Here is a 27,457-nt window from a genome sequence, read left to right as displayed (position 1 = left end):
CACTCCTGAGCACAGTTCAAATGGAATTCCTCTCTGGCACTGCACTTTTAATCTTCTCTACACCTCAAGTAACTCTCCAGTAATGACTAATTCAAAGCACACTTTCCAAGGCAGGAGTGGCTAGAGATTCAGTGTGTTCTTGAATAGCAGTCAATGTTTCTCATGTAAGAGAGGCTAGACATACATACAGAAGAATCACTACTTTGGCCACAGAATTCCATAGACTCTGAGAAGCAAGCCAAGGGATATGCTTATCCACATTCTAGTTTCAACAAATCTCTTCCTTTCTTTTTTTAAATTATGCATACAGTGTTCTGTCTATATGTATACCCGCATGCAAGTAGATCCCACTATAGATGGTTTCAAGCTGCCATGTGGCTTTTGGAAAATGAACTCTGAACCTCTGAAGAACAGCCAGTGCCCTTAACTTCTGACCCATCTTTCCAACCCCAAATCTCTTCCTTTTCATACCAACGATATTCTCGGATTTCTTTCCAAAAGAATTCTCTAATTGCTGCCACATGGCATTTCTTACACAACTGTAGCTGTGGAAGGAATCCTTGAGATAAAGCCTATTACTGCCATTTCACAGCAACAGGCAGCTAGACTGCACTAATCAGCTTGGGGGGATGGCACTCTGCACTCCTCATCCCAAGCCAGTAGCATCTCTGGAGCTGTATGTAGTCATAGGTACATTGTATCTGATGCCCCACGGCCACATCATTTACTGAAGGAAACCCAAACAAATGCATACAGGGCAGGCAGCTAGACCCCAGCCAGCTCTGACTCTAAGGGTCAGGGACACAGATTTTCTGTAGCCTTAAGCTCTTGGCAATATATGCATGGACTGTGAAGTTCCATATCTACTGAATATCTTGGATTATAAAATGCTAACATTTCTTGCTGTTTTTCTGCTGCTGGCTGCTGTGAACAAAAACATGTCCAAAATGTGGGCATCAAGAAAAAGGGGGCAGAGGAGTCTGCCAAGTAGTCTAGAAGAGGGCAGCCCACTCCTGAACACTGGGGACTGAGCTTAAGTCTCTCTTGGGAGAATTCCATTCAAAGTCCACATGGACGGCAGGGGGGTTACTGTCATTTCAGGGCTCCTTCCCTCCAGTTTGTAAGTCCTATACTAAACAGCTACAGCCTCCTACTCATTCTTTTGGGATGATAAAAAATGTTTCACACCTTGAGAGAGGTGCTGGCTCTACATGACTGCACTGAACTGTACTTTCACTTTATTACAAGTTTTGTTGCCTGGATTTGAAAATATCAACAAGCAACAAAAGACCAATCACCATCCTTCCAGGCATGAGCTGAGTAGGTAAGCAGGCCTCTTACTCCCCGCTTACCCACTGATTGGGTAATGCTAACATGAGCGAATCCTTGAGGTCTGCTATTTCTTCTTCCAAATCCTCCAGCCTGCTCTTGGGATACCCACCTGCATTCTTCAGGGTTACTTTTGGCTTCATCTGTGCATCGATAGAACTTGCCCTAGATACAAAGTAGATGGAGAGTCAGATCTGGCTCTTCTTATAGAAGCCAGCTCCAGCCCTGGGCAAGACGGTACCCCTACCTTGAACAACTGGACCCCAATGCATGCAAACATGAACTGGAGCAGAGTGGTGACGATCATGATATTGCCGATGGTTCGGATGGCCACAAAGACACACTGGACAACGTGCTGGGGAGAGATCAGAGAGGGTGGAAGGCTGCTTGCTATTCTTCTTCCTTGTCTCAGTCATGAGTTAACACGAGGCCAGGGCTTCTGTGCTTGGGTGCATGAACTGTTCTAACTTCACGCTCTGTTTTCCTGCTACCCAGTGCATTTTTATTGTGGTCAATATGGCATGCACTTTTATTTTTTATTAAACTCTTGTCACATTTGTTTATTGTATGTGTGTATGCACATATGTATATAGAAGCCAGAGGCCAACATGCAGGAGCTGGTTCTCTCCTTGCACATGGGTCCCAGGAATGAACTCCAGTCATCAGACTTAGTGCCTTAACCCACTGAACCATACCCTGGTCCAAGAACACTTGTTAAGTGCCACATTTTCTTGGGCTTCCTCCAAATAAGTTGGTTTAATTGCAAGAAACATCACTTGGCACATAGGCACGTAAGACCCCTATCCCAGAAAGACCTTTCAGAGATGTCAACCCTTTAACCTGCTGTAGAGTCCATATGAGAATGATTTACAACTTAAAATAAACACAAAGAAATACTATTGGTAAAGAATGACAAATAATTATTGTAATGGTAATGACCAATATCTCCAATTAACAAAAGTTGTTTTGCTATGTGTATATGTGTAGCAACACATGCTATGTGGAGACATGCCCCCATGTGCACGCCTGTTCATGTGAGAAGAGGAGAAAACGACATTGTGTCCTGCTGTATCAGCCTCTACTTCATATTCTTGAAGTGGGAGTCTCTCTCTGAACTCAGAAGCCCTTGTTTGTCTCAGCTACCTCACTGCAACACTGGGGTTCAAGAGTATGAGAACATGCAAATCTTTTAAAGCAGATCTAGAGATTAGAACTCAGGTCCTAAGGTCTATGTAGCAAGAGCTCTTACTACTGAGCCATTTCTCATCTTTAGAATGACAGTGCTAGGCAGAGGCGGCTTTAATGGTGGGAAGGTCCCACTTAGAGCCTCAGCTCTTCTCCAGATAGGACAATTAGTCACTTCCGCCATCCCCAGCCCAAGCCAGCCTACTCAAGAGAGGCCCAGTACCTTGAGTCCTTTTGCTCTGTTGATTGCTCTGAGGGGCCTTAAGACCCTCAGGACCCTGAGAATCTTCACCACAGAGATGGCGCTGGATCTGTGGGAGGACAGTGGGGACAGTAAGAAAGCAAGCGGCCTGGGGTATGGCTGGATAGGAGCCTTGAGATCAGTCACGTCATGTGACCCTCTCTTTAATGACACTATATAACCATGTGCAGTTGAGCTGGCCTTGCTTGGGGACTTCAGGGGCCCTGGCAGGGGCTCTATTCAGGCACACAGCTTGCCATTACAGAGGCTCATTATTTTGATGTAAACACTAGTTTCCTGACATTTAGGTTTCAATGTTAAGTCTGGGCACATGCTAGGGCTTTGCTGGCCTTGGAGAAGTGAAGTCTGGTGGGAGAGAAGGGCAGTACCTCCCTAAGCAGCATGTACAGGGGGTGGGGTGAGGGTAAAGGCAGTATGCTCCTCCAAGGAAGGGAAGGTGGGGCACGGCGTAGGCAGCTGAGAAGGCCTCTCAGGGAGGTTGCTTAGGTGGTAGGAAAAGCTGCTGTCTGTTTTATGGGACCAGGTAGTAGACCAGAATAGCCAAAGAGTTTAGGTGAGAGCTTTGATCTGTTGCAGACTGTGTGGGTTAATCAGTCTGGTATGTCAGCAACATAGGCTTGACAGGAAGCGTGTAAGAAGCCTTAGGAAGTGTGCAAGAGGGAATGCTGGAAAGAGCAGGGACAGCTTGGGAGTTGATGAGATCTGTGAAGAGACAAGATCAAAGGTTCTACTGGGAAATAAACTAAGAACTTCCTTCCCCAGGCTGCAGCTGGAAATGATAACAAGAAAGGCAATTCTTGTTAGATCCAAAGCAGCACCCACTCCCCCAAATGGCAGTGCTGCTGACATTGTCTTCACTCAGCCTGGGCTCCACCCAGGCTGGACCCTGAATAGCAGGAGGATTGCCATCCAGCAAACAAAAACCTAAACTTAGCATTCTTCCGAAGCAGGGTTCCTATTTCTTCACTGATCTGCCCCTATGGTCAACTACCCTCAGGCAAAGGGCATCTAGTTCCTGATTAACCCAAACAGCCTGCACAGACCAAAGCCCCCATGCTAATTCGAGCTACTGTTCTCTGCCCCCACCTACACCACCCCACCAAAGAGACAGCTTAGACATTTGATGCTCAAATACACTGTCTTTCTTTTCACAGTAGTCTAGCTCAGTGGTTTCACTGTGTTTCTCCAGAGCAGAGAAGCTCACAGGCCAGCAGAGTGACATGAGGTCACAGAAGACACAGCCAGGGTTGACTGCCCCCAGGTGGTGCACAGGGCAAAAAGGAGATGCTCAGCCTCACCAGCAACTCTTAAATGCCCTCAGAGGTCATAGCTGTGCACCCTGTGAGCAAAGGAAGTGGAAGGGGTCATGGCAGATCCACAAGGCCAAGCTCTCCCTGCAGTAGAAGAAAACGGCCACCCAGAGTCCTAGACCAGGTCTGAGAAGAACCTGGTTTGCTCTCTCCTACTCAAGATGTCTTTCATAAGCTGTTGAAAGCCAGTTTCAAAGAGAAAATAAACTCAACCTAGCAGTAGGTACAAGAAAAACAAACAAACAAACAAAAAGACAGAAACTGGAAAGCCCGAAGGGTCCCAGCACTTCCTGGCATGGGACAATTTAAGCTGTCCCAGCTGTAATCATCAGATGGCACCCAGTTTGAATGAATTAGGTTCAAGTTCCCCATCCATGTATAATTCCCCTAGTGACATGTGAATACTTACTGAATCCCAAAGGACACCAGGGACACTCCAACAACCAGCATGTCCAGCAAATTGAAGTAGTTCCTGCAGAAAGCCCCTTTATGCAAGAAAGCTCCAAAAGTTGTCATCTGTGAACAGAATCGTGTGTCATTTACTCCCCCACCACTACCCCTCCAGGGTCCAAACCCAAACAAACAAACCAAAAAACCTGGGCTCCTCACAAAATCTTGACAGAAGTCTGACAACTTCATTAATGACTGCCCATAAGGAAGACAAATGCAAAGCAACAGGGCCAAGTGACTGTGTAACCTACTTGAGAGTAAGTTACAAAAATGGGAAGGGATAGCCGATTGCAGGCAAGCTTTTAAGACATCAGTCTAGAGTCTATTCCAATGACAGAATTCAGATAAGCAGAGGGCTCTGGGAAGTCAGAAGAGCCTGCCTCAGGGGACACTGCATGTGACTGCACCATCACAGCCTCACTGGGCTTCACCTGTGCTAGCCTGGCCTCTTTAAGATCACAGGACACACACTGTCTTCATTAGACCCTCTCAGTGGAGGCTGGAGGCGGCACCTGGCTCCTGCACTGCTAAGACCCTTCCCCCCCTTAACTTGGTTGCCCCAGTTTTAACAATCTTCCAATTCCCATCTCTCCCAAGTTGTTACTCAAAAATATCAGGTGTAGCAAGGAGGCTTTTGGGTGATGTTAAACTCAGCCAGGCTTGTTCTCACATTAAACAGTGTGTACAGCAGGAACACATACAGTGGGTACTCTAGAGAGGTTCCTGCAGGCCACGGAAAGAGTTCAATGGGCAAGTTCTCCAGATGGGAAAAATATAATTTTAAATATCCCAGGATTTGATTGGCCCCAAAGCCCACAAGAAAGTACTCTCATTTAACAAATCTGGAAGGCAGATGGTAAAGTGAAACCCAAGTAACCAGGCTAATAGACCTCGTGGAGTAAGGCTCCTTACTTCTGCTTGAACCTAGGGTTTGGACCCTGCACTTTCCTGCCACAGACCTTACCACAGGGCCATAAGCCCACTGTGATGTGCAGAGGGCTAAAACAGAATCTGCTGGCTTACATTCAGGCAAGAAAACACAAATTTTTGTAAGACTTGAAACACAGTTGAATATATTTGGAGGTGGGTGGTTTTGAACTCATTACCATTTATCAATGACAGAAAGGGGCTACTCCCTGTCCACATTAATTGAAGTTTCATCAATAGAAAATTTTTGTGAGGAGCTCAAGTCCCTAGTAGCCCCACATAAAGCACATTTTTTTTTAAAAGGATGAACACATATAAATTTCAAAATACTTTAAAACTTTCATGATTAAAATTCTTCATTTCTCAGCTTCTCCCCATGAGGAGTTGGCTGTAACCACTGAATCATAAAGCCCAACTCCTGGAGGCTGTTGGCTCTCTAAAGGGTCTCCAGACCTCTGGGCATCTAGGAGCACCCTTCCCCCAGGGGTGCTTGCAGCGGGACACAGCACACACAATGATGTCACCTGTCGGGTCCTGCACGGGCAGTACATTCAGGGACACCTTTGGTTTGTGCAGATGTAAGCCCATCCCATTAAAACAGATACAGGACATTGCCACACAAGTAGATCCAACTTATCTTGCAAGACCTGTTGCAAGCAAATAGTATGCTACTATTCAAGGATACAGAAATGACAGCGGAGTCCCAGGAGCAAGGACAGAGCAGTTCCTGTCATCGCACAAATGCTTTTCCTTTTACTCTGGTGTCAGGAGGGGAAAAGAAAGTTCGCACAGAGTGTTGTATGTAATAGTCAACACATTTCAGAGGATTTTTTCCTTTTTAAGAACAAAATACAATTCCAACTAGAATGTGAAGCCAAAGTAGCTCCTACGGGCACACAAAGGTTAAAGAAAAACAACAAAAACACAATGGAGTGATCACAGGAAAAAAAAAAAAAAAATCCCGTAGTTAAAAAAACAGTTTAGCTTGATCACAGAAGGAAAAAAAGTTGAAAGCACTTCACTCTCTCCTGTGGCCTCCCACAGGAGCGGGCCTGAGTCACGCCACTGGCCGGCCCACCCGTTACCTTCAAAATGATCTCAAATGCAAAAGTACCAGTGAAGACATAGTCTGCATAGCCTAGCACCTGGAAGGGAAGCAAAGGATGCCACCATTACTGCTGCGGCTGCATCAGCAGGGGGGTCAAGGAACACACGTTACCTTTAACAGGATCTCCACTGTGAAGATGGCTGTGAAAGCATAGTCAAAGTAACCCAGTATCTGCAAGGCACAACGTGTGGCAATCAGAACAATGCACCCCGACAAGTTATGGCAAGATCCCTGCCCACAGGCAGAACCCCAACTTGTGGCCAGAGACCCTTCTCCCAGGCAGCGCAATCCTGCTGCTCCCACTGGAGGGCTGAGGTACAGGAAGGGCCCACCTCACCCATGCAAGGCTCCTCTTCATGACTCCAAACAATGATGGGATGGGGAACCTCGCTTCCTTTACCTGTTCCGGCCTACTGGCTTCTCATGCTCCTATCCTGGCCCACAGAGCTGCTTTTTGAAAGTCCTGTGTTAATAACCTTCCCTCTGGGTGAACTACTAGTGCTTGTAGCCCCCATAAGTAGGATCATGCACATTTTGCAGTCTTGAACTTAGCTGAATGAAATATGCTACCCTCTAGCTGTGCTTTGAATTGGTGAAGAAATATAAGCGGTGGGACTGAGGGAGGAACCTAGCGGTAGAGGTTCTTGCCAACTGAGCATGAGACCTGGGATCTATTCCCAGCACCATAAAGGTTAATATTCTAAATATGTAAAACATAAATAAAAAAGATGCTAATAGCATCAAATCGAGTCAGAAAGTTTCGTGTGTTTCTGTGGACGCAGGACAATATAATCATCACATGATCTGCCTACCTCACCAGCATATGCCAGGATAGCTCAGTTTGTAAGGCACAGTTTGTATTTAGTGTCTTTCTCCTGCCACACTCTTCTCCACTTTCTCCTTAGCCTGATCCTTGCCTTTCTGGGCCCATGCAAGAAAGACTATACTGACCTAGAATCTCAATTTTTAGTATAAGCTACTTTACTACCACCCCTGAATACCGACTATTACCTCTAAGAGCCTTGTGAGCTTCTGATACAAGGTTCTTGATTTCTCTCAGAGCCATGAAGACTCAGAGGCAGGGCAGGTGAAGTCTGGCCACTCCAACAAGGTTACTCATAGTGTGTTGCCAATCTAATGAGTCTCAATCAGAAAGATTGCAGCCAAGACTACCAGTACACAAGCCTGTCTTAGGTGCTGATCTCATGGAAATGGTATGCTGTGGCTTTATTGCATGTGTCTGTCTATACCCATCCTTCTGCCCGTCCATATCTATTTACCTACCTACTTTCTTACATATGTGTGTGTGTGTGTGTGTATACATAATACATACATACATTGCCTGTGCCACATGCATATGCCACAGTATATGTACAGAGGTCAGAGGTCAACATTTAGCTACCGTTCTCTCTTTCCACTATGAATCCCAGGAACTGAACTCAGGTGCTCAGCTATGGTGGCTCGTGCCTTTACCTGTTGAGCTATCTTGCCAGTAATCTATGGCTTTAAGAACTGAAGATACCAGTGTTGGAAGGACTGGAGCGACCATTCAGGCCTACTCCTTTCAATTAAGAGTTGCAGCCACCAGTAGAGCACACATTGACTCTCCTCCACAGAAGTGTGCAAGTCCATGGTAGCTCTTGTCAGAGGTAACCCTTTCCCATACTTCCCATTTCTGGGTTCCTAGGCATTGCTAGGGCAGTTCTGTGTAACTATGTATTTTCTAGTTCCCCCCATTCCCTCCCCAGACACTGAAAGTACCTGGAAGCCACCCTGAGGTGGTGCCCAGGGAGCAATCCAAGTTCTTAGACTTAAGTACTTTCTTCACAAAGATTCTGTCACACTGACCATGCCCACTAGGGGAGGGGACAGGTGCAGATTTGACCTAGGAGAACTAGGTCTGGGGTTGGTGACCCCAGAGGCTCTCTCTTGCTTCCTGATCAGAGACAGATAGCATCTGGAAGCATCCTTGGGATAGGAACTTGCTGGCAGTCATCTGTCTCTGTTTTAAGTGATCTTTCCCTAAATAAACATCTATCAGTCTATCTTTTTTCCCCCAATCCTTATTTATTCCACGATAAACTTCTACTTCCCTTTTCATTAAAAACTAAGCTACTGTTCAAATGAAACACTGCAGCATTGTAACAGCAACACACACAGGAACATCTGTCTAAAAAGACAGGAAAAACAAGGTAACACATGCATGGGAAAGAGGCTGTGATGAGAAGAAACAGATATCTGCTCCTTGTGGACACTTAGCCTGGACGGGCACCTGACCTGAGACAACATGATGTCTCCAACACATTTTCCGCCTCATGCTTCATTTTCATGATGGAGCTCAATGGCCGTGGATGCTCACTCCACTGGAATGACTAAATGAAGATAGCCGTGTCTCCGAGGGTAGACTAAAGCAGGCTCAGTGCCTTCATCTTGACTTCACCTGAGCCACTGGGGAAAGTCCTTTTCATTATTTCCTGACAGTGCCCTTTCATCTACCTGTAGATTTACCAGGAACTGGAAATGGGGAGCTGTGGTATGAGGGTGTGATTATCAAGACAAAGCTGGGGGCAGTGATCGCCTGACATGGCTTAACCCTAAAATCTCTTCTGATGTGCAGAAAGAAACAGGCACACCTGACAGCCTTGAGCTCCCACTGTCTCTCCTGAGCAGTGCCTAGGTGGCTGTCTGAATGTCTTTGGAGTTTCCTCAGGGTTGAGTTACATGAACTGCTAAGAAAGAGATCTTGAAGCAATTAGAAATGAGTATCTTTTGACACAGATGCATCAGTGGCACCATTCATAAACTAAGGCACTGGTTAAATAATTGAAAATTTAACCACCACCTGTTGCCCGTTTCAGCTCAGCCAGACATCTTCCCTAACAGGTGTTTCTTATCAACGGAGTAGTTGAGCAGCCTCATGTAAATTCCACATAGAAGGAACTCTGTTCATTAACCTGAGGGCTGAGGTCCTGGACCTAAGGTATGCTGGGGCTCAAGTTCACCTTCTCCCCTTAGACCTACACCTCTAAGGAGCCGTCACTGTGCCTCTCGTGGGGAAAGGGACCCCCAACACAAGAAAGGAGTGACAAATGCGGTCCCTGAAGTCACTGGCAGTACCACAGAGGCTTCCATCAGCTTTGTGCAGAGCGCAAATCCTTCACACTGTGAAGCTCTAGCCCCAGCCACCCATGCTTGGGCCCTCTGTCCAGGATGGCCCAGGATGTAAACAGGCAGGGCTGACCCCCAGGGCAGTCCCACCCACACCTCCTCTCTCAGAGGCTTACAGTGTTCCGGAATGAGTGGCTGCGGATGGGATCCTCGGCTGCAAGGGCAGCGCTGCTCAGCATGATGAAGACCAGGATGAGGTTGGTGAAGATGTGGTGGTTAATGAGCTTGTGGCAGCCCACGCGGATCCTGTTGAGAAGAGCACTGCATGGATACCAGCCGGAGCCTGCTGGGGCCTCCCCATTGTGGGACTTCTTGGGGGAGAAATCAGGAGGAGGCTGGCCAAAGGCTAGCGTGCTCTTGTTCTCTACCCAGGAAGATTGGTGAGGCCTACAATTTGCCCCACAAAGCCTACAGCCAGCTGGTGGTGTGCACAGTTTGTGCTGGGGTTCCACAGAGACCATTTCATCCAATCCTTACGCATGGGGTTACTGTCCCCCCAGTGACAGTGGTTAAGAGCACTGGATGTTCTCCCAGAGGACCTAGGTTCAGTTCCCAGCACCTACACAGTCTCAGGGGATCCAATGCCCTCTTCTGGCCCCTGTGGGCACTGCACACATGTAGCACATAGACATATATGCAAACAAAAAAAAAAATCATACACATAAAAACAAGTAATTAAAAATATGACAAAACTGGCCAGATGTGGGTACAAGCCTTTACTCCAAGCGCTTGGGAGGCAGAGGCAGGTGGATCTCTGTGAGTTCCAGGACAGCCTGGTGTACAGAGCAAGTTCCAGGATAGGTTCCAAAGCTACACAGAAAAACCCCTGTTTTGAAAAAACCAAAAAAAAAAAAAAAAAAAAAAAAAAAGCCTAATTTATGAAAGAAAACCAGGCCAGATTAAGTCCCTTGAGTAAACTACATAACAAACTACAACCCAACTTAGTTACAAACTAACTGGAGGCCTAACATAGGAAGATACTCTTGTAACACAACCAAGCCTCAGCCAATCACGGGCTGCCAAGTGATCAGACCTCACTGAAGCAAGGCCAGGAGGGCTGTGGCCAGCCAAGCCACCTCTCCTTCACCAGGGGCTGTCCAGGATGACATCTCCACCTCACAGCCGCAGCTCAAGGACTGGCTCCTGCTCTTTGAGGCTGCTCCATTTGTGAATCACTCTGTCAAATTTAACTTGCCCCAAGATTTTAGTTTAACACTAAGACTCAGACACGTTCCCCTCTTTGTCCACAAAGGAACTGGTTTACAAACATGGCCTGCAACAAGGGAATGCAGGAGATGTCTCCTGCTGTCTGGGAGTTTTGTTGTAAATGTCCTATTTTTAGAATACTTTACTACTTCTGTATATTCTCTCTTTTCCTACCTCCCCCTCCTCTCCTCTCGTGTGTGTGTGTGTGTGTGTGTGTGTGTGTGTGTATGTGTGTGTGTGTGTATGTGTGTGTGTGTGCGCGCGAGCGCGCACAGATGCCACAGTGTGCATGTAGAGTTTGAAAGGCAACTTTTGAGAGTCAGTTCTCTCCTTACATATGAATACGAAAGGATCAAACTCAGGTTGTCAGGCTTAGTGGCAAGCACTTTTACCCAATGAGCCATCTCCTGGCCCATAAATGTCTTATTTTTAATTCAATAGTTGATCCACAAGTACTCCTTATAAGGTGGAGCAAAAGTTGCCATATTGTTTGTTTACGTATAAGGATCGAATTGCCCTTTGTGATGGGTTTCTCACTGAATCCTGCAACCCTGAGAAGCCAACTGGGTCTCTCAATCCACATCCAAGTCTTTCATGGGGACTCTTGGGCCATCAAAAATCTCTTCTGTTCCCCTGAGGTGCCATGGGGGCTGGGTCAAACACCCTACCATCAATATTCACATTTAACAAGTTATTTTTTCTCTTAGGAAAAATAACTTTTAATTTTCAAAACTAAGAGACACCTTGGTGTGATGGTGACCATACTAAGTTTCCAATCTTGTGCTACTCAGCATTGTGCACTTCCTGGAAGGCTTGCACACCAACTGCAGTAACAGGGGCTGGGGAGGACCTTCCAAGACAGTGAGGGAGGGGGTGCTCTTGGCTTCTGGGAAAATGGACCCATTCCACACACACACACACACACACACACTCACATACACACACACACACGCACGCACACACACTCACACACATACTCTCACACACACACTCACACACACACACACTGAACTAACTACAGGCCTCACTAACTGTGCCATAGTCTTTTCTGTTGTTTTCAAAGGACGTCCAGTTAGGAGCTATATAAAGATCATCAAGGTGGGCCTGAGTTCCATTCCAACTTCTGTGTACACGGTGGTACATGTGGCTCCCGACATTCACACACAATACCAACAAATTAATCTTGTAGAAGGTCACAAAACTGTCATGTTTAAGGAGTCCAGCCTGCCTTGCTTCCCACCTGAGTCTCTGCATGGCCTATGAATTACACAGTGTCCCTCTCTGACAGCCAGGAACTACTTCTGCAATTCTTCTAGAAACCCTTCCAGGAGCTACCTATCCCCCTGGCAGCCCACTTAATCCCAGGCAATTTAAACTAGAAACCATCTAGTAAATAGACTTCTTCTGTGAGTCATCACCATGTTCCTGGTGAGCACCTTATCATTTTAATATGAGAAATGCTATTTCAGGCAGTTTCATAGTGCTGAATCAAATGCTTGCAGCCTATAAAGCATCATGAGCAATCCCATAAAACTCAACAGGGGGAAAATCACCTAAACGGGACCTGGAAATGAAGATACTGTGTAGAACCTGCTTAAAAAAATTCTCATTCCATAAAGCATCTTAAGACGAGATCCACTTGTTAAGAAAGGGTCCTAGAGGTGGCCCGTGTATTCACCAAGAAAGCCATGGACTCCACCATAATGTCTTACTGAGCGACACTCTGTTCCATTGCTGTTCCCATGCAGTGGGGGTGGGGGTAGGGATTCTAGTGCAGGCTCCTCCCAGGACTCTGTGGCACCCCCAAGGGAACAGGACACTTCCTCGGGGCTAAATGCATGGCAAGGGCAAGGGAGAGAAGAGGGGATGAGAGGTCCAGGGACACTCGGGGTCAGAAGGGGGCCATGGGCCACTTCCCTTCCCTCTGCCCACACTGTCCTCAGAGTCCCTGTAGAGAAACAGCAGCACTGGGACTAGGAAGAGAGTATTTACGGGTTGGTCTTGCTAAGGATGAAGAAAGCACTTCCTTCGGGGATGGGTGCAATTTTCTCCTTCATGTTCAACTCTGAGATTCTGCGAGGACGGGGGCCAGCGGGAACCTCAGGCTCCTCTTCCTCCTCCTCTTCCTCTTCACCTACTTTAAATGGAACAGTTTTTATAGGTGTGAAAGATCATATACGGGTATGAATTATTGTCCTCAACTTCACATTAAAATGTGGCTTAAACTTTAACAACATCTGCTGCTTCCACCAACCAAAGCCTTCTGTTCCCTTTAGCGTATACACTGCCATGTGCATGGGGTGAGACCTCCACCCATGCCTGCTTCATTTCACTATGAGACATGGGAAGGTGACATTGATATGGCCAGAGACACGGGTGAGTCTCACTGCCACCTTCCCAACACTGGCTGCCTCCCTACCACCAGCTTGCTCAGTTTTAGTCAGAAAAATGTGGATTTCCAGTCACAGGCATGCTTGCCTTCAGGCTTCAACACCCCACAACCATTTGTCTAGCAAAAGCTGTGCCTATTTGTCCACCTTCCTCTTCTGCAACCTAGGATTTAAGTCCATCTGTGCTGCCTGTGACTTTGGGGAAAAGCAGAGCTAACTGCTGTCTAAGACAATGGGACACCTATGGCCTTGGAGGTCTCAGCAACCCAGCGTGATGACCACTGCCTGCCCGCCCCTGTATCTCTAAACTTGTGGGCCTCTTTGCCCACATACCTGGTACATCACAAGGTGGGTAAGGGTCCTTATCTTCGGTCTCTTCCTGATAATCATCAATTGTAACCTAGGATGAAGAGAGGGAATGCTGACTTAATATACTTCAGAGGGCCAAAGCCAGAGGGTCTCCTTGCCATTCAGCAGTATGAGGGCTCTTATGCAAGTGTGTGTGTGTGTGTGTGTGTGTGTGTGTGTGAGCGCGCGCATGAGCGCGCATGTGCACACACACACACACACACACACACACACACACACACACACAAATAATAGATGAAGATTTTGCTTCAGCCAAAAGGCTCAAGAGCAGGTATGGACCACCACCTAGGTCACAGTCAGTGGTCACTGTCCGTGGTTCTGTCCTTTTGCCATCCCAGTGAAGGCACATACACTATGTGATAATCACATTTAGATTCCTGTCTCTCAATTAGACTGTGAACTCCATGGAAGTAGTCTACTGTTTCACAACAACTGTCACTCAGTATTTAGCAATTCAATGAACAAACATATCACAGAAATATCCAGAGCTGTCATAAGTGAGTGTGATGAAGCCTGGTAATGTAGCCTTGAAGCCTCCTAGATCACCTGGGCTCTAAGGTCATCTCTGGAAGTCATCAACTAAACGCCCAGATTTTAACAACCACTAAAAAGACACTAACATAATTGTAACCATGGGTTATGTCTGATCACTAGTTGCAACTCAAAACAAAAGTGGTCAAGTTCCTCAAATATCCATATTCTATGGTAAAATATTGGCTTATCAGGTCCCTCTCTAACTCAATCAGAATCCCCAGTGCCTATATGGCAGGCTCTGTTTTTCACATCAAAATATCATGTGACAGAGGCACCAAGAAATTCACTTTGAAACACAGAAAAGTTATTTTGGAAAAATTACCTTGTTGTCACTGTTGGCTACCTGGTTGACTTCTGGTTTGTTGTTCTTCTTATTTTCTAGGCTTTCTTTTCTACAGATGAAGGAACACAAGAAACCAAATGACCATATTGCTGTGTATTGAAGATCTAACCAGGAATCTGAATCAACAGTGCTGGATGGAGGACCAGAATTCAATCAGAAACACTGATGGCAAGACTACAGGACAACACAAACTCGGGGCTTCCTGCTCTTCTAGTGCAATGGGGCCACCACACAGTTCATCTTATTAAAATTCTTAGCCAAGAGCTAACTAGCATTGAATGCATCATTTAATTTATGACACGAGAATTAACTGCAGTGATTCTTTAAGTACAGGGATGTATGACTTCCTTTCTTTGCTCTGAGGATAAGAACCAAGTGCCTGGCTTCTTCCCCAGAGTCCCTTCTCCTTAGTTGGTACCACATGGTCACCCATACCCACTGCAAAGCAGCAATAGGGGCTCCAGCTCTTGAGAGTATGCCTGAACCTCTAGCACCTCTTGGGAAGCATGGCTGGACACTCCTAGCACCTCTGGGAAGATGCCTCAGTGAAAACAGTATTACCTGGCAATTTTTTTCCTCTCTTTTTCTTCAGCTTCCTCTTTCTGAGCAGTGTTCAAACTTTCAGCATCAGCCAAATTGTCTACAGCAATGGCCAAGAAGACATTCAGTAGGATATCTAATTTGAAAATCTTAAGGGTACAACATGTTTTTAAATGCAACTACATATAGTTGATAATGGCAATGCCACACTCCTCTGCTCATGGTGTCTGGGAGTATGTGACTGACCCCAGTGTGATACTCAGTTGGTACAGCTGGAGAACTTGGTAAAATCCCTCTTTTAAAAACAAGTGAAAAGCATAGAAACCTATGTAGGATCTCTTGAATTTCAACACAGATCCATGGAAACACACATTTTGCTGCCTCCTCGCTTAGATGGTGCTGTACAGTCATGAAGCACGTTGTGTTTTGTTTTCTTTGAAAGCACACATTACCACATACACATTCAAGGGATTCCTTTAAAGGCCACATGTGATTGAAATGATGATCTCATCACATAAAATAGCAGGAGGCTTTTTTCTCTAGTATGGGCTCCAGAGTCTGTAGCTAGCTCCTTTATCCTTCACTTTGCAGATACCGGCTATGGGTGGCAAGCTAGATCTCCTGCCAGGGGAGGCTAGGCTGTGTTCTAAGGGTCCCCATTGTAGCCAGACTTAGGGCTGAACATACTTTTGTAAATGCTAACATATCAGGTGAATAAGCTTTTACATTTTTAAATTACAAAACTGCCTTAATGTTTTCTAGAATTTTTAGAAAAAAAAAAAAAAAACGCTATCTTAATGAGAGCCTCAAGTTATAAGATGCAGTTACTTCCTTATTCACTAGCTTTAATGAACACTGTGAGAAGACGCCCAGGGGGATGAGGGTCATCCATGAGATGGTCTTGTGCTGGATGGCCATTCCCCTAGTCCTGATGCTCAGCCTACAGCAGGAGCATGGGAGACACAGGAGTGGTAGGTAGACTGTGGCCCCACGTGCCCTGTATATTAGAGAATTCCAGGTGCTGCTGCTGAACACATATATCAGTGAAAGCTAACAAGTGCCTAGTGGAAAAATTGTTGTGAGGGAATGTTATGTCCAGTTCTATTCAAGACTTCCAAAAGGACAGAAACCTGGGCGAGTTACATCAAAACCTGGAAAAAGCATCTGTCCTGGGCTGGGAGATAGCATAGGAAGCAAGAAACTCCTCAGACAGGCTTTGGAATGGTGGCTTAGATAGGGGTCAGCCCTGGGAATGGCTGTATCAAGCATGTCTCTCAATGGACCCCATGAGGAAATAATCCCTTCCCTGGCCTTGCAATGACACTAAACTTGTGGGAAGTAGAGTGCAAATCTGGATGGCTATGTCACCTGCATTCAGAGACATGGCCCAGACTTCTTTAGAAGGGGTCTTCTGTGAATTAATTCAGAAAGATCTACAGAGCACCTTGGGCAGGGGCCCCCTGGTGGGCCCTGGGGATATTGAAGGAAGCAAGATACAATGGAGACAGACAACATAAGCACCTCTTTAAGAACCTCTTGTGGTGGCATATGCCACAAAGAGCTTCAATGTGGAGTTAGAGAGGAGTGGCAGGAAACACACAGTGTGGCTATAGTCCTCGAGGGCCACTACGCCCTGTCCTACCAGGAAACAAGCAAACACAAAAAAGATTCTTGCTCCATGGTGCTGTTGCCTGGTTGGGGAAGAAGAGGAATGCTCACCGGCATTCCAGGGCACCGTGGACTCTGCACACAACCACAGACATGGACAACATGTGAGGGGCATTCCAGGTCAGTGAGCTCATCTCTGAGCAGAGGAGCTCCCTGGAGGATAGGGCACCAGAACTGAGCCCAGGGACTCAGGAATGTAGTGGACATGCTGAGACAGGGTTTCCCCAGAAATATCATAGCACAGAGATTCTTCAGGGTTTCCATACTGGAGAAAGCTCAGCGAAAAGCCAAAAAAAAAAAAGACCCAGAGGAAGCCAGGCAGTGGTGGTGCACACCTTTAATCCCAGTGTTCAGGAAGCAGAGGCAGGCAGATCTCTGTGAGTTTGAGGCCAGCATGGTCTACAAAATGAGTTCCAGTACAGCTAAGACTACACACAGAGAAACTCTGTCTTGAAAAACCACAAGTTAAAAAAGGGATCCAGGCCACTAGGAACGCATCCATAGCAGCACTTTTTAAATCAGAAGGGCGGAGAACATGAGGTGTGTGTGTCCGTACACATGTTTATTTGCCACAGTTATGAAAGCTCTTCATATGGTAGACATGGAGGAACCAGAGAGAAAACAGACACAACAACCAAAGTTTACAAGATCCTGAAGGGGCTGGTAAATAAAGTGACCCAATAGTCAACTGCAGAAGTCTAAGATATGTCTCAGCAGGGAAGAGGAATCAAACAAGCCAGAGAATATATGATATAGAAGACAGGTGAGCAAAGCAAGACTGGGACAATCCATTAGGGGACCTTCACTGCTCATGGGTTGACAACATAAACAAACACCAAGCTTCCATGCTCATCCTATATTGAGACATGACACTGAACCCTTTACCTGCTGGTGCCTGTATATGTACTGTATAGTGTAACTCACACTATACGGCTCCCATCTGCCATGAGGAGATAAAGGCAGCATGGAGTTAACAAGGGGAAGACATTTGTCTCCCTTACCCCTATAGCTGCTACCATCATCACAAACACTGGGAAATTCAGAGACAAGAAGACAGTGATGGGGACCACACAGTCCTGGTAATCCCAAAGGATACAGTTGCCACAGATGAAAAGGATAATGAAGTAGATGCAGACAATCATTCCAGAAGAGGATGGGCCTCCGTAGGCCATGATGCCATCATACATCACCGCATTCCAGTCTTCACCTGTCAGGATCTAAGAAGACAAGGCTGGGGTCAGACAACTGGCAGAAGACACCTCAGACCACAACTGCTATGCCAGAGTTCCTGGACCACTGATAACTCTGACCTCAGTGGCTTTTCTCAGCCCATCTCACAATGAAATTGATCTATCTGCTGTCCTCCTGAAGCTTGAACTTCTAAGTATTTTGGTTTTTAAGACAGGGTCTCTCTGTGTAGCCCTGTCTGTCCTGGAACTCACTCTATAGACCAGGCTGGCCTCCAACTCACAGAGATCCATCTACCTCTACCTCCTGAGGGCAGGGGTTAAAGGCGTGCTCCACCACTGCCCAGCTCAATGTATTATTTAATTTTGCAAATAACAGTTGTTTCTTCTAGTATTTATCCTAGACAGCGATTGATGTTGGTACCTGTCTTTCTGGCACTTTTGTCTATAGATTAAAACATGCACACACACACACACACACACACACACACAGAGAGAGAGAGAGAGAGAGGGAGAGAGAGAGAGAGAGAGAGAGAGACTGACCACCACTGGCATCTTCTCTTACTTATTTAAGCACAAAGTATACCATATTTCTACAAGCGGCTCAGTGATAATACTGGAGACCCTGATTAAGCAGGTTCTTCTCATTCATTTTACTCAGTTCCTAGTATTCTGCATAGAAAATGTACTTCGGAGACGGGGAATTTTATCTATGCATTTTCAGAATCATGGAATTCTGTCACATGAAAGCATATAAAACATCTCAATAGTAGGAATAACCAGTTTCAAATGTAATCTTCTCTCTATTGATGGTACCTGGTAATCCAATTCATTCTGAAATCCAATCAGATAAATGTAGACTGTGGTTTTTTTTTTTAAAAATGCTATCCTCTAGGAAGAGTTTATCTTCTGTGCAGACCAGAAGTGAACAGCAAAAGAGCAGATAATTAGAAAAGTGGCTCTGATAAAACTACAATGAGAAGCCATTTCACTTGGCAGGCTAGTAGCAGTCATGAAGCACAAACACCCACTCAGCAAAGGGAAGGAGGCATGGGCGGTATCCACGCTGCTGCCTGACAGTGAATGGACTTCATGTCAAGCAGAGCTTTGTGAGGGCACCAAGTAAGAGGCCTGCCCTTTACCCAGAAGTTCCGTATGGAGGACATGTCCTGCGCATCTAGTCTCTCACGTGTGACTAGTGTGTCCTGTGTATTGAGCTCCACCCACTGGAGCTCTGTGAGGGACTGGCCACAGAAACAATGGCAACCCACAGTCATTGTCTATGATGTGTTTGGAAGAAGGGTGCAAACTCTTGTGGATCAAGTGAGCAACCCATCTCTTAAAGATAAAAGCAAACTAAAACAAGATGTCAGGCGGTATGTGGAGTAGGCCGCCCCTGTGCAAACTCACCATAGGTAAGCAGGGAGAATGATTCTCACCAGTGAGCCTATCTAAGATCACTCAGGAAACTGGTCAGTAGTGGTTACCACCCAAGAGCTGGTGGCTGGGTGGGAGGATTGCCACTTTGTATCTGTTTATAACACTTAAGTTTTATACCATTGCAAGAAACAGGAAACAAGTGTTTCCTGAAAAAAAAAAAAGTAACTAACCAGTAACCATGATTTTTAAATAATTTAAAATAAGACTGTAGACTATCATGGGTTTCAAACTGTGGGGTATGACTTCATATGAGGTTATAAAAGCCTTGGTAAAGAATAAAAGATTTCTGAACACACAGAAAACAAAAATGAATTTAAAAAAATCATTAAAAACCTTTAATGAGCCTGTGATGTCCTCTGCATCACTTAGCCATGCTGCACTGCGCAATGCCCCCGCTGCCTTACACTGAATTCACAACATGCCCACTTAGCCCTGCCTGGATTCTCTTGACCTGGATTACAGACTACTGCAGGATATGAACAGCAGTGTTTTTACTGCACATACTAAGTTCCCTGCTCTTATAGAAACACATGTGCTTAAGTACATAAAACAATGGCTTGCATTGTTATCCTATCACAATTCCTCTGTATACAGCTCTCACAATAGTGTGTCTTTGGACCGGATTATATTCAAACATTTGATTTTAAAAATTTCTGTTTCAGTTGAGGGTTTGAAATTTATAAAAACAACAAAAACTTGCTATATAAAATACAGTAGAATTTCCAATAGTTTCTGAAAAAGCCTTAGACATATTTCTACTATTTTGTACTATATATTTATATAAAATGGCATTCTAGGAACTGATGATTATAAAATTAAAATGTCAATAATTTGAAAAATGATGAAGGTGCTCTATATCTTTCAGCATTCAGCCAAGGTGTCAGTGTGTGTGTGTGTGTGTGTGTGTGTGTGTGTGTGTGTGTGTGTGTTGCTTGTGTCTATACATGTTCATGTGGTGTATATGCAGGTCTCTGTCAGATGTCAACGTTGGGTATATTCTTCAATCACTCTTCACTGTGTGTTTTGAGACAGGGTCTCTCACTGAGACCAGCTGAAGCTAACTGGCTTGGCCAGGTTGGCTGGCTAATGAGCTCCAGGGACCCTTTGTCTCTACTGTGCTCCCATACTGGGATTAATAATAAGAACTGCCATGCCCAGCTTTTTATGTGGCACTGGGAACCCAAACTCAGGTCCTCATATGTGGCAGGTACCCACCAACTTTCCCCAGCCCAAAAACTTTATTCTTTATTTTTGTATGGATTAGTATGCAAACTTGCATTTATCTTTAACAAATGTTGAAAACCTATATCTATCAAGATATGTTCTTTAAATTTTTAAGGTTTACTTGATTTTTAATTTGTGTGTGTGTGTGTGTGTGTGTGTGTGTGTGTGTGTGTGTGTGCATGAGAGAGAGAGAGAGGAGAGAGAGAATATTTTGGCACAGGTTTTTGTTTTAATTCTTTATGATTCATTATCAGCAAATGTTTGATTTGTACACACACACATGTGCATGCTCATGCATGCATGCACGCACGCACACACACACACACACACACACAAATGCATGCATGCACACACCACTATACATAGGGTTGTAAAAAAAAAAAAAAAACTTCTTGGGGGCGAAAATTGTTGTAAGCGGCAAGTGTTTACAAAGCCCCAGCTTACAGCAGTAATTTCTATAAATCTCAAATGACCATGTAAGAAACCTGCTAGCTCATGCTCTCTAGACTCTGTGTGCAGGAACAGGGAAAACCACTATGATATATGCCCTTCCCGTGATGCCCCGTCTCTTCACAGGATCAGATGTTTGCTGATATCATACATGAAATCTGGTGAGGTGGAAGTAGCTAATCTGTCAGGTTCTACCTGAGTCAGGGGCCGTCTGAAAGCATGGGCTCAGGGCTCAGTGTACCCCAGCCCATGGGTGCACTGTGGTGAGTGTGCTGTTCCTCCAGCGATAGGGTTCCTTATGAGACATTGTCAGAGGCCTCCAGCACAATGAGCTTCAGAGCCTGTGCCCTCAAAGCAAAGGGCAGAGGCAGACACAGTCCCCACCACCCACATTCGTCCAACTACATATCAAGACATCCTAGCTATCGCTTCCAAATTCACTTCTTGGCTTGAGTCTATTTTAACTAGGATTGTAAACATGCCTTGTGATTAAAAAAAAGAAGAAGAAGAAAAGAAAGAAAAGAAAAAGAAAAAAAAAAAAGCAAACTAGTGACTAACAAGAGGACTTTATCACAGAGATCTCACAAAATCAAAAGTGTTTTGGCTTGTCATATCACATAGGTAGTTTGAAGATACTGTAAAATAAGTTACATGAATAAAATTTTCCAGAGGACCATGGAGCAGAAATGATGGATAAAATGGCATCTTTGTGTCTTACTGAGCTGTAGGCAGATCCAAGAATGCAAGGGCTCTAGCTCTTTGGCTCCCACTCACACCAACTGCTTTCAGGATGGTGCAGGTGTGTGTGTGTGTGTGTGTGTGTGTGTGTGTGTGTGTGTGTGTGTGTGTGTGCGCGCGCGCGCGCGTATGAGGCTAGAGGGCTCACCTGGAACACAGTCAGGAGTGCTTGTGGAAAGTTGTCAAAGGTACTTCGCTTGGTCTGGGTTTCATCGAAATTAAACTTCCCACCAAACAGCTGCATCCCCAGCAAGGAGAAGATGATGATAAAGAGGAAAAGCAGCAGCAGCAGCGAAGCAATGGACTTCATGGAGTTTAACAAGGATGCCACCAAGTTGCTCAGGGAAGTCCAGTGCCTACAAGTCAAGAGCAGGGAGTGAACCCAGAGGCCATGGGGGAGGACAAGAACATCACCTGTTAGGGAGGGAACAGGGAGCAGACACCAGCACAGTGCCCACATCTTTACCTGGTCACTTTGAAGATCCTCAGGAGGCGCACACAGCGGAACACAGAGACCCCCAGAGGAGACATGAGCTCCAGCTCCACCAGGATGGTTTCGGTGATCCCCCCACACACCACAAAGCAATCAAACCGGTTGAAGAGAGAGACAAAATATGCCTGGAGGCCCAAGCTGTACATCTTCACCAGCATCTCACAGGTGAACAGAGCCAAGAGGACTTTATTTGCAATATCTGGAAAGACAAAGGGCAGGCTCTCTTCATCCCCAACAGCACCTCCTTCTATCAGTGCCCATGGCAGACACGGCAAGGGCTCATCATCCCAGCCTCATTACTGCACTGGTGACAGGGACCATCCTTATTGCTGGCCATGACCCAGATGCGACTCTGTTTCTCTGGGCCTCAATTTCATGGACTATGAAATGGTAGAGGCATTTATCACATGAATCCCTGAGCCTCTCAACACTAAACCCTGTAAGAGTATGCATTGAGATTACATTATAGTATTTTTTTTCTTTAATGCCTTCATCGCCCCCACATGTTTCCCCCATACAGAACATGAAGATGCTGCATACTCCACTAGATCACTCTCAGCCTTATTCCCTTGAGGCAGGGCTTCTCACTGAATCCAAGCTAGTCCCAGCGATTCTCTGTCCATTCCACAGTGCTGGGGTTACAGGTTATATTGCTGTGCCTAGCTTTTTACACAGGCATTCTGAGGATTTGAACTTGGGCCTTCATGCTTGCACAGGGACTTTACTTACTTACTGAGCCATCCCCAAAGTCCCAAAGTAACTTTTTAGTAGCAAAAAAATATTGCCAAGTAGGCTGAGGGTAGCAGAAGCAAATTACAGAAAGACTACGCAAGAGTTCAAAACTGTCCAGTCTAGAAAGGGCTCTTCCAGGGATGACCCAACACACCCCAATTCTAGCCATCTAAAGCAGTGGAATAAAAACCACTAAATCACTTACCAAAAATACTAAAGTGGGGATAAAGCTTCCAGTGTGGTAGGGAGAAGAGCGCACCAACTCCACAATTGCTGGGTCCTGGGCTATCTCAAGGTTGGGGCATAAGTTAGCTGACACTGCATAGTGTAGGCAGCACACCTGGTCCAGGGCTTGCCTGAGTCTGAATTGTTCTACTTTCTTCTTAGTTCTAACTGCTAACCCACTACACTTCAGATGGATAATGCTGAACAGCAGTTAGCTACAAGCACCTCTAATTCAGAACAAAAGAACTTCCAGTCATACCTTGAATCTGTGTCAGCCAGTCAGGCTGATTGTAGTGCTCAGAGGAAATAGTTAAAGTGTTGAGAAATACCAGGACAATAACTAGCCAGTAAAACGTGACAGATTTCACAGCAGCCCTGCATCTCCTGCGATTGAATCGGTTCCAGCGACGCCAGCGTCGGCTGAAAAACAAACAAACATTGCTCCCTAGACCATGGACAAATATGGAATCTCAGAGGCCAATAAACTTTACTGAGTGATAAAAGTTCACATTAGGTGGCTTAGGAAGGAAGGATATGAACCACCAGCAGAGAAATGAACAGACCCCATGATAAAAACTATTAGTCTTAACAGCTTTCAACAGTATAATCTTGAATGAATTGTGCTATCACTTTCCCTGCTATAAATAACTTCAGGATCTGACATATGAAGCCTGAAAGTGGGTTACAGAATCTAGACATCATAGACTCGTGCAGATTCAAGATTGCACCTGTATACACACAAAGATCTTACAGGTGCCACATGGCACGTGATCTGTTGGGGGCTGAGGGGCAGAACCACTTAAATTATTGTATGTATCTCATGTACAGCTTATCATTATACAGAAGTTACTAGGCAACAAAGCAATCCATAGCCATAACTCTCTTTTTAAGGAAGCCTTTAATCCTTTCTCACATCTCTGACATTTCTCTGGTGCTTCGTAGGTGTCAAAGCTGAGTGGGGCATGCATCTTTAGGCTGAGTCATCAGGCACCCTTCTAACTAGCGATGCTCAAAATATACCTTTAGGAGAAGATCCAATATTGAATCGTGTTTTCATAAAAATAAAATGAGCAGAACCAAACAGACACGTGACATGTCCCCACCCACCTTCCGTCTCTGTTTGTAATTAGGGAAAGACATTTTGCCTGTCTCCATTCAGAAAATACTCCCCATCTGCTTGCCATAAGTGGACAATAGGCACCGCAGACTGCTGTTCACTAACTTGGAACCCAGGGAAGGACTAGCCCGGTTGCAAAGTCCCTTCCTGTCCAGCCATTCTGTTTCAGTGTCTGTCAAGGGGTCACTTCATCTAGAGGTTTGACTTGGAAGGAAAATCTAGCTTACATGTAGCCCTGGCTGACTCAGTTGTGTTGCTATGCTAAACACATGCAACCCAGGAAGCCAGTGAGGGATGAGCAATAGGCAGCCTCACATGAACCTGGATCTGGCAAGTTGGGCTTTGCTTTTATTCTGCTCTGCAGTTTCCAATGGGACAAGTAACACCTAGAAACATGATGAGCAGCACAGACAACCTATTGAGGACTGTAACAGCTCACAGCTGAGCTCTCCTGGGACACATGATCCCATACAAGTAAGTAAGGTGGTTCCAAAAGGCTATGCTCTATAGGTCTATTTTGCACAGCAGTGACAAGGTATAAGTGAATACAGCATCTAAAAGACCTCAGTGTCATATCCCCTGGAAACACTACTAGTTTGATTCCCCTGGGCTCAATTATGTGTGGGTGGTAGGGAGTCTGCATTCCTGGCTATATAGGTGTTTGGTACTGGTAAATGGAGATGCAAAAGGCACTTTTCCAGGGTTGTTGGCCTTGATAGGCATAAAGTGGTTATGGGTAAATGACACCTGCAAATTGATACAAGTCCAGCCCCAGATTTAAGGTGTGGGAACAAGGAGAAGGGAGCCAGAGAAGAAGTCATGTCTGCAAATCAAAGAGCTGGGCTGGACCATGACGACTAAGATCTTTCTAGCAGGTGGAGTCTCCCTAGAAAAGACATCATGCCAAAGACCCTGGAGGCGGAGGCACCAGGGCAAGACTCCTATGAAAATAGGATAGTTCAGTATGGCTACACAGTTGGGAAGGAATGCCAAAAGCTAAGGCAGAAGACGAGAGGCAGGTGCCAAATTAGGAAGCATTTCTATTGTCTTTGGTTAGAAAACAACCCTTAAATTTTACCCAAAGTAAGGCTGGGATATACTTTACATGCAGCAAGTTTATTCTTTTTAGGTCTACGCTTGGTCAGAACATAGGACACTTCCATCAGTCATACGAGTTCCTTCATGGCCTGCATCCCCAGATCCATACTAGTGGTCTGTCTTCTCTTCTATGCCCATTGTTCTGTTATAACTAGACTGCCATAGAATCATGGCAGAATCATGATATGTATCCTCTTGAGGCTTTTTACTCACCTGAATGCTTTTGAGATTCATCACTATTGCTACATTATCAGTAATTTTAAAAACCCTTAATGTTATTGTGTGTGTACATGTACACAGGGTGTGCTGTGTGGTGGCTACATGGGCTGTGCCATGTTTCTCTTCTACTTCTACATATGTTCTAGGCTAGATCTCAGGACACCTGCCTTGCACAGCAAGCACCTTCCCCACTAAGCCATCTCAGTGGTCCCTCTCGCTATTTTCTTTTTCTGTCTTCCTGTCACTGAGAAGTATTTTACCACATGGATAAATCACAATTGATCTGATCATTTTACCATTTGATGGACATTGGGTTATTTCTAGTTAAAAGTAATTATGAATAAAGCTACTATAAACACATAAAACTTTTACATGTCTTTCTCTTACATAAATACCTTGGAATTGGAATTGGTAGGCCATATCATTAATGTAACTTTGTAAAAAATTAATAAGTGCTTTTTCAAAATAATTACATCGTTTAACATGTCTGCCGGCATTGCATAAAAATACCCACCAGCATCCTTGTCAGTACTTGTAATCACCAGATATTTGAACATGAGCTACTTGTATCAGTATAATGGCATCAAACTATGGTTTTAACTTACATTTTACAATATTAGATACTAGTCTTTATCAAATATGGTTTGCAAATATTTTTATCAGGACTTTTTGTTTTATAATAAAAGTTAGAAGCTCTAATTCTTATGGGGAACAACCTATCATTTTTTTTCTAATATGGATTGTGTATTGGGCAATACATTTTAAGAAATCTTCACTTAACCCATGGTCCCAATGCTTTTCCTCCTGTTTTCTTTTAGAGTTTCTATAGTTTTAGGTGTTATATTTAGTTTTGGACTAGTGTTTGTGTACAGCAGGAGAAGTCTTTAATCGATACAGAACACATAAGGAGAATCACACAAAATGCAAGTGTACGGTTCAATGAGACTTACAAAGTGAATATTTAGTCTGCATCCAGGTCAAGAAACTGAGTGCTGTGAGGTGCCTTAGCTGTCTTCTTGAAACTTCTCTAGAGAAATATTATGAAGAGTGACTGCAGGGTGGGTAAGATGCAAAGCATTGCTTATATGTTCTTATGTACTGCTGGTTTAAATGCTCTAACATTCCTGTCCTGCTTCCCTAAATGGGACTGGAACACTTAAACTCATTGAAATTTGGGATCCATGTTTGAGCTCAAATATAGACCAATTCTTTGTAAAAGTCAGAATTTAAAAACATAACATAAAAAGCCCAACATAAGCTCTCAGGGAGGAAAAAAGAATAAAAATGTAAAGAAGATACTGACCTGAGTTTGGATTTCGAGATGGCTTGACTGAAAGGGAAGAAAACAATGTTAAGACTCCCATTTGGAAGATTTCAGCATATACTCCCATCACTGAAGCAGAGATGGCTAAAGCCATGCACAGAAGCCAGAACTCTGGTTCCCCGTGCCTACAGCCAGCCAGCTGGGTTAAGGGCAGAGCAGATGTCAAAGTACTACTAGTGTGCCAGGAGGTGGGGAGCACCCTTGAGAAGCCAAGCAAGAGAAAACTCTCAGATTTCCTTCCAGAGTGGCCCTGGAAACAGTACAGGGGTAGAGTTCTTCTCCTGTCTCCCAGGGAAAGCCAGGAGGGCCTCTGTGACCCACAACCCTATCTCAACAGTAGCAACCAGATGCTCCTGTGGGAACTGAGTCCCGGCTCCCTGATCACCGAATGGGTGAGGATGGGGACATAGCATGCCCTAGA

At 45.1% G+C, this 27,457-nt stretch overlaps 1 protein-coding gene across 13 annotated transcripts in view; it reads right to left on the bottom strand.

Moving 5' to 3' along the window:
- Positions 1 to 27,457, bottom strand: part of Cacna1d (calcium voltage-gated channel subunit alpha1 D) — a 296,027-nt gene that overhangs the window by 60,088 nt on the left and 208,482 nt on the right. For all 13 annotated transcript variants that reach the window (XM_051204741.1, XM_051204746.1, XM_051204750.1 and 10 more), the window contains 15 exons: positions 27,016 to 27,042; positions 23,538 to 23,698; positions 22,295 to 22,520; positions 21,977 to 22,184; positions 17,886 to 18,006; positions 15,143 to 15,257; positions 14,561 to 14,630; positions 13,669 to 13,735; positions 12,938 to 13,082; positions 9,856 to 9,985; positions 6,683 to 6,742; positions 4,496 to 4,602; positions 2,738 to 2,825; positions 1,577 to 1,684; positions 1,442 to 1,494 (listed from right to left, as the gene is read on the bottom strand). In XM_051204741.1, the coding sequence (XP_051060698.1) occupies positions 1,442 to 1,494; positions 1,577 to 1,684; positions 2,738 to 2,825; positions 4,496 to 4,602; positions 6,683 to 6,742; positions 9,856 to 9,985; positions 12,938 to 13,082; positions 13,669 to 13,735; positions 14,561 to 14,630; positions 15,143 to 15,257; positions 17,886 to 18,006; positions 21,977 to 22,184; positions 22,295 to 22,520; positions 23,538 to 23,698; positions 27,016 to 27,042 (1,686 nt within the window). The remainder of the gene's footprint in view (positions 1 to 1,441; positions 1,495 to 1,576; positions 1,685 to 2,737; positions 2,826 to 4,495; positions 4,603 to 6,682; positions 6,743 to 9,855; positions 9,986 to 12,937; positions 13,083 to 13,668; positions 13,736 to 14,560; positions 14,631 to 15,142; positions 15,258 to 17,885; positions 18,007 to 21,976; positions 22,185 to 22,294; positions 22,521 to 23,537; positions 23,699 to 27,015; positions 27,043 to 27,457) is intronic.

This window comes from Phodopus roborovskii, unplaced genomic scaffold, assembly GCF_943737965.1.
Source record: "Phodopus roborovskii unplaced genomic scaffold, PHOROB, whole genome shotgun sequence".
Taxonomy (NCBI): Eukaryota; Metazoa; Chordata; class Mammalia; order Rodentia; family Cricetidae; genus Phodopus; species Phodopus roborovskii.
The sequence above is the reverse complement of the archived record's forward strand: the minus strand, read 5'-3'. Positions and strand labels throughout refer to the sequence as shown.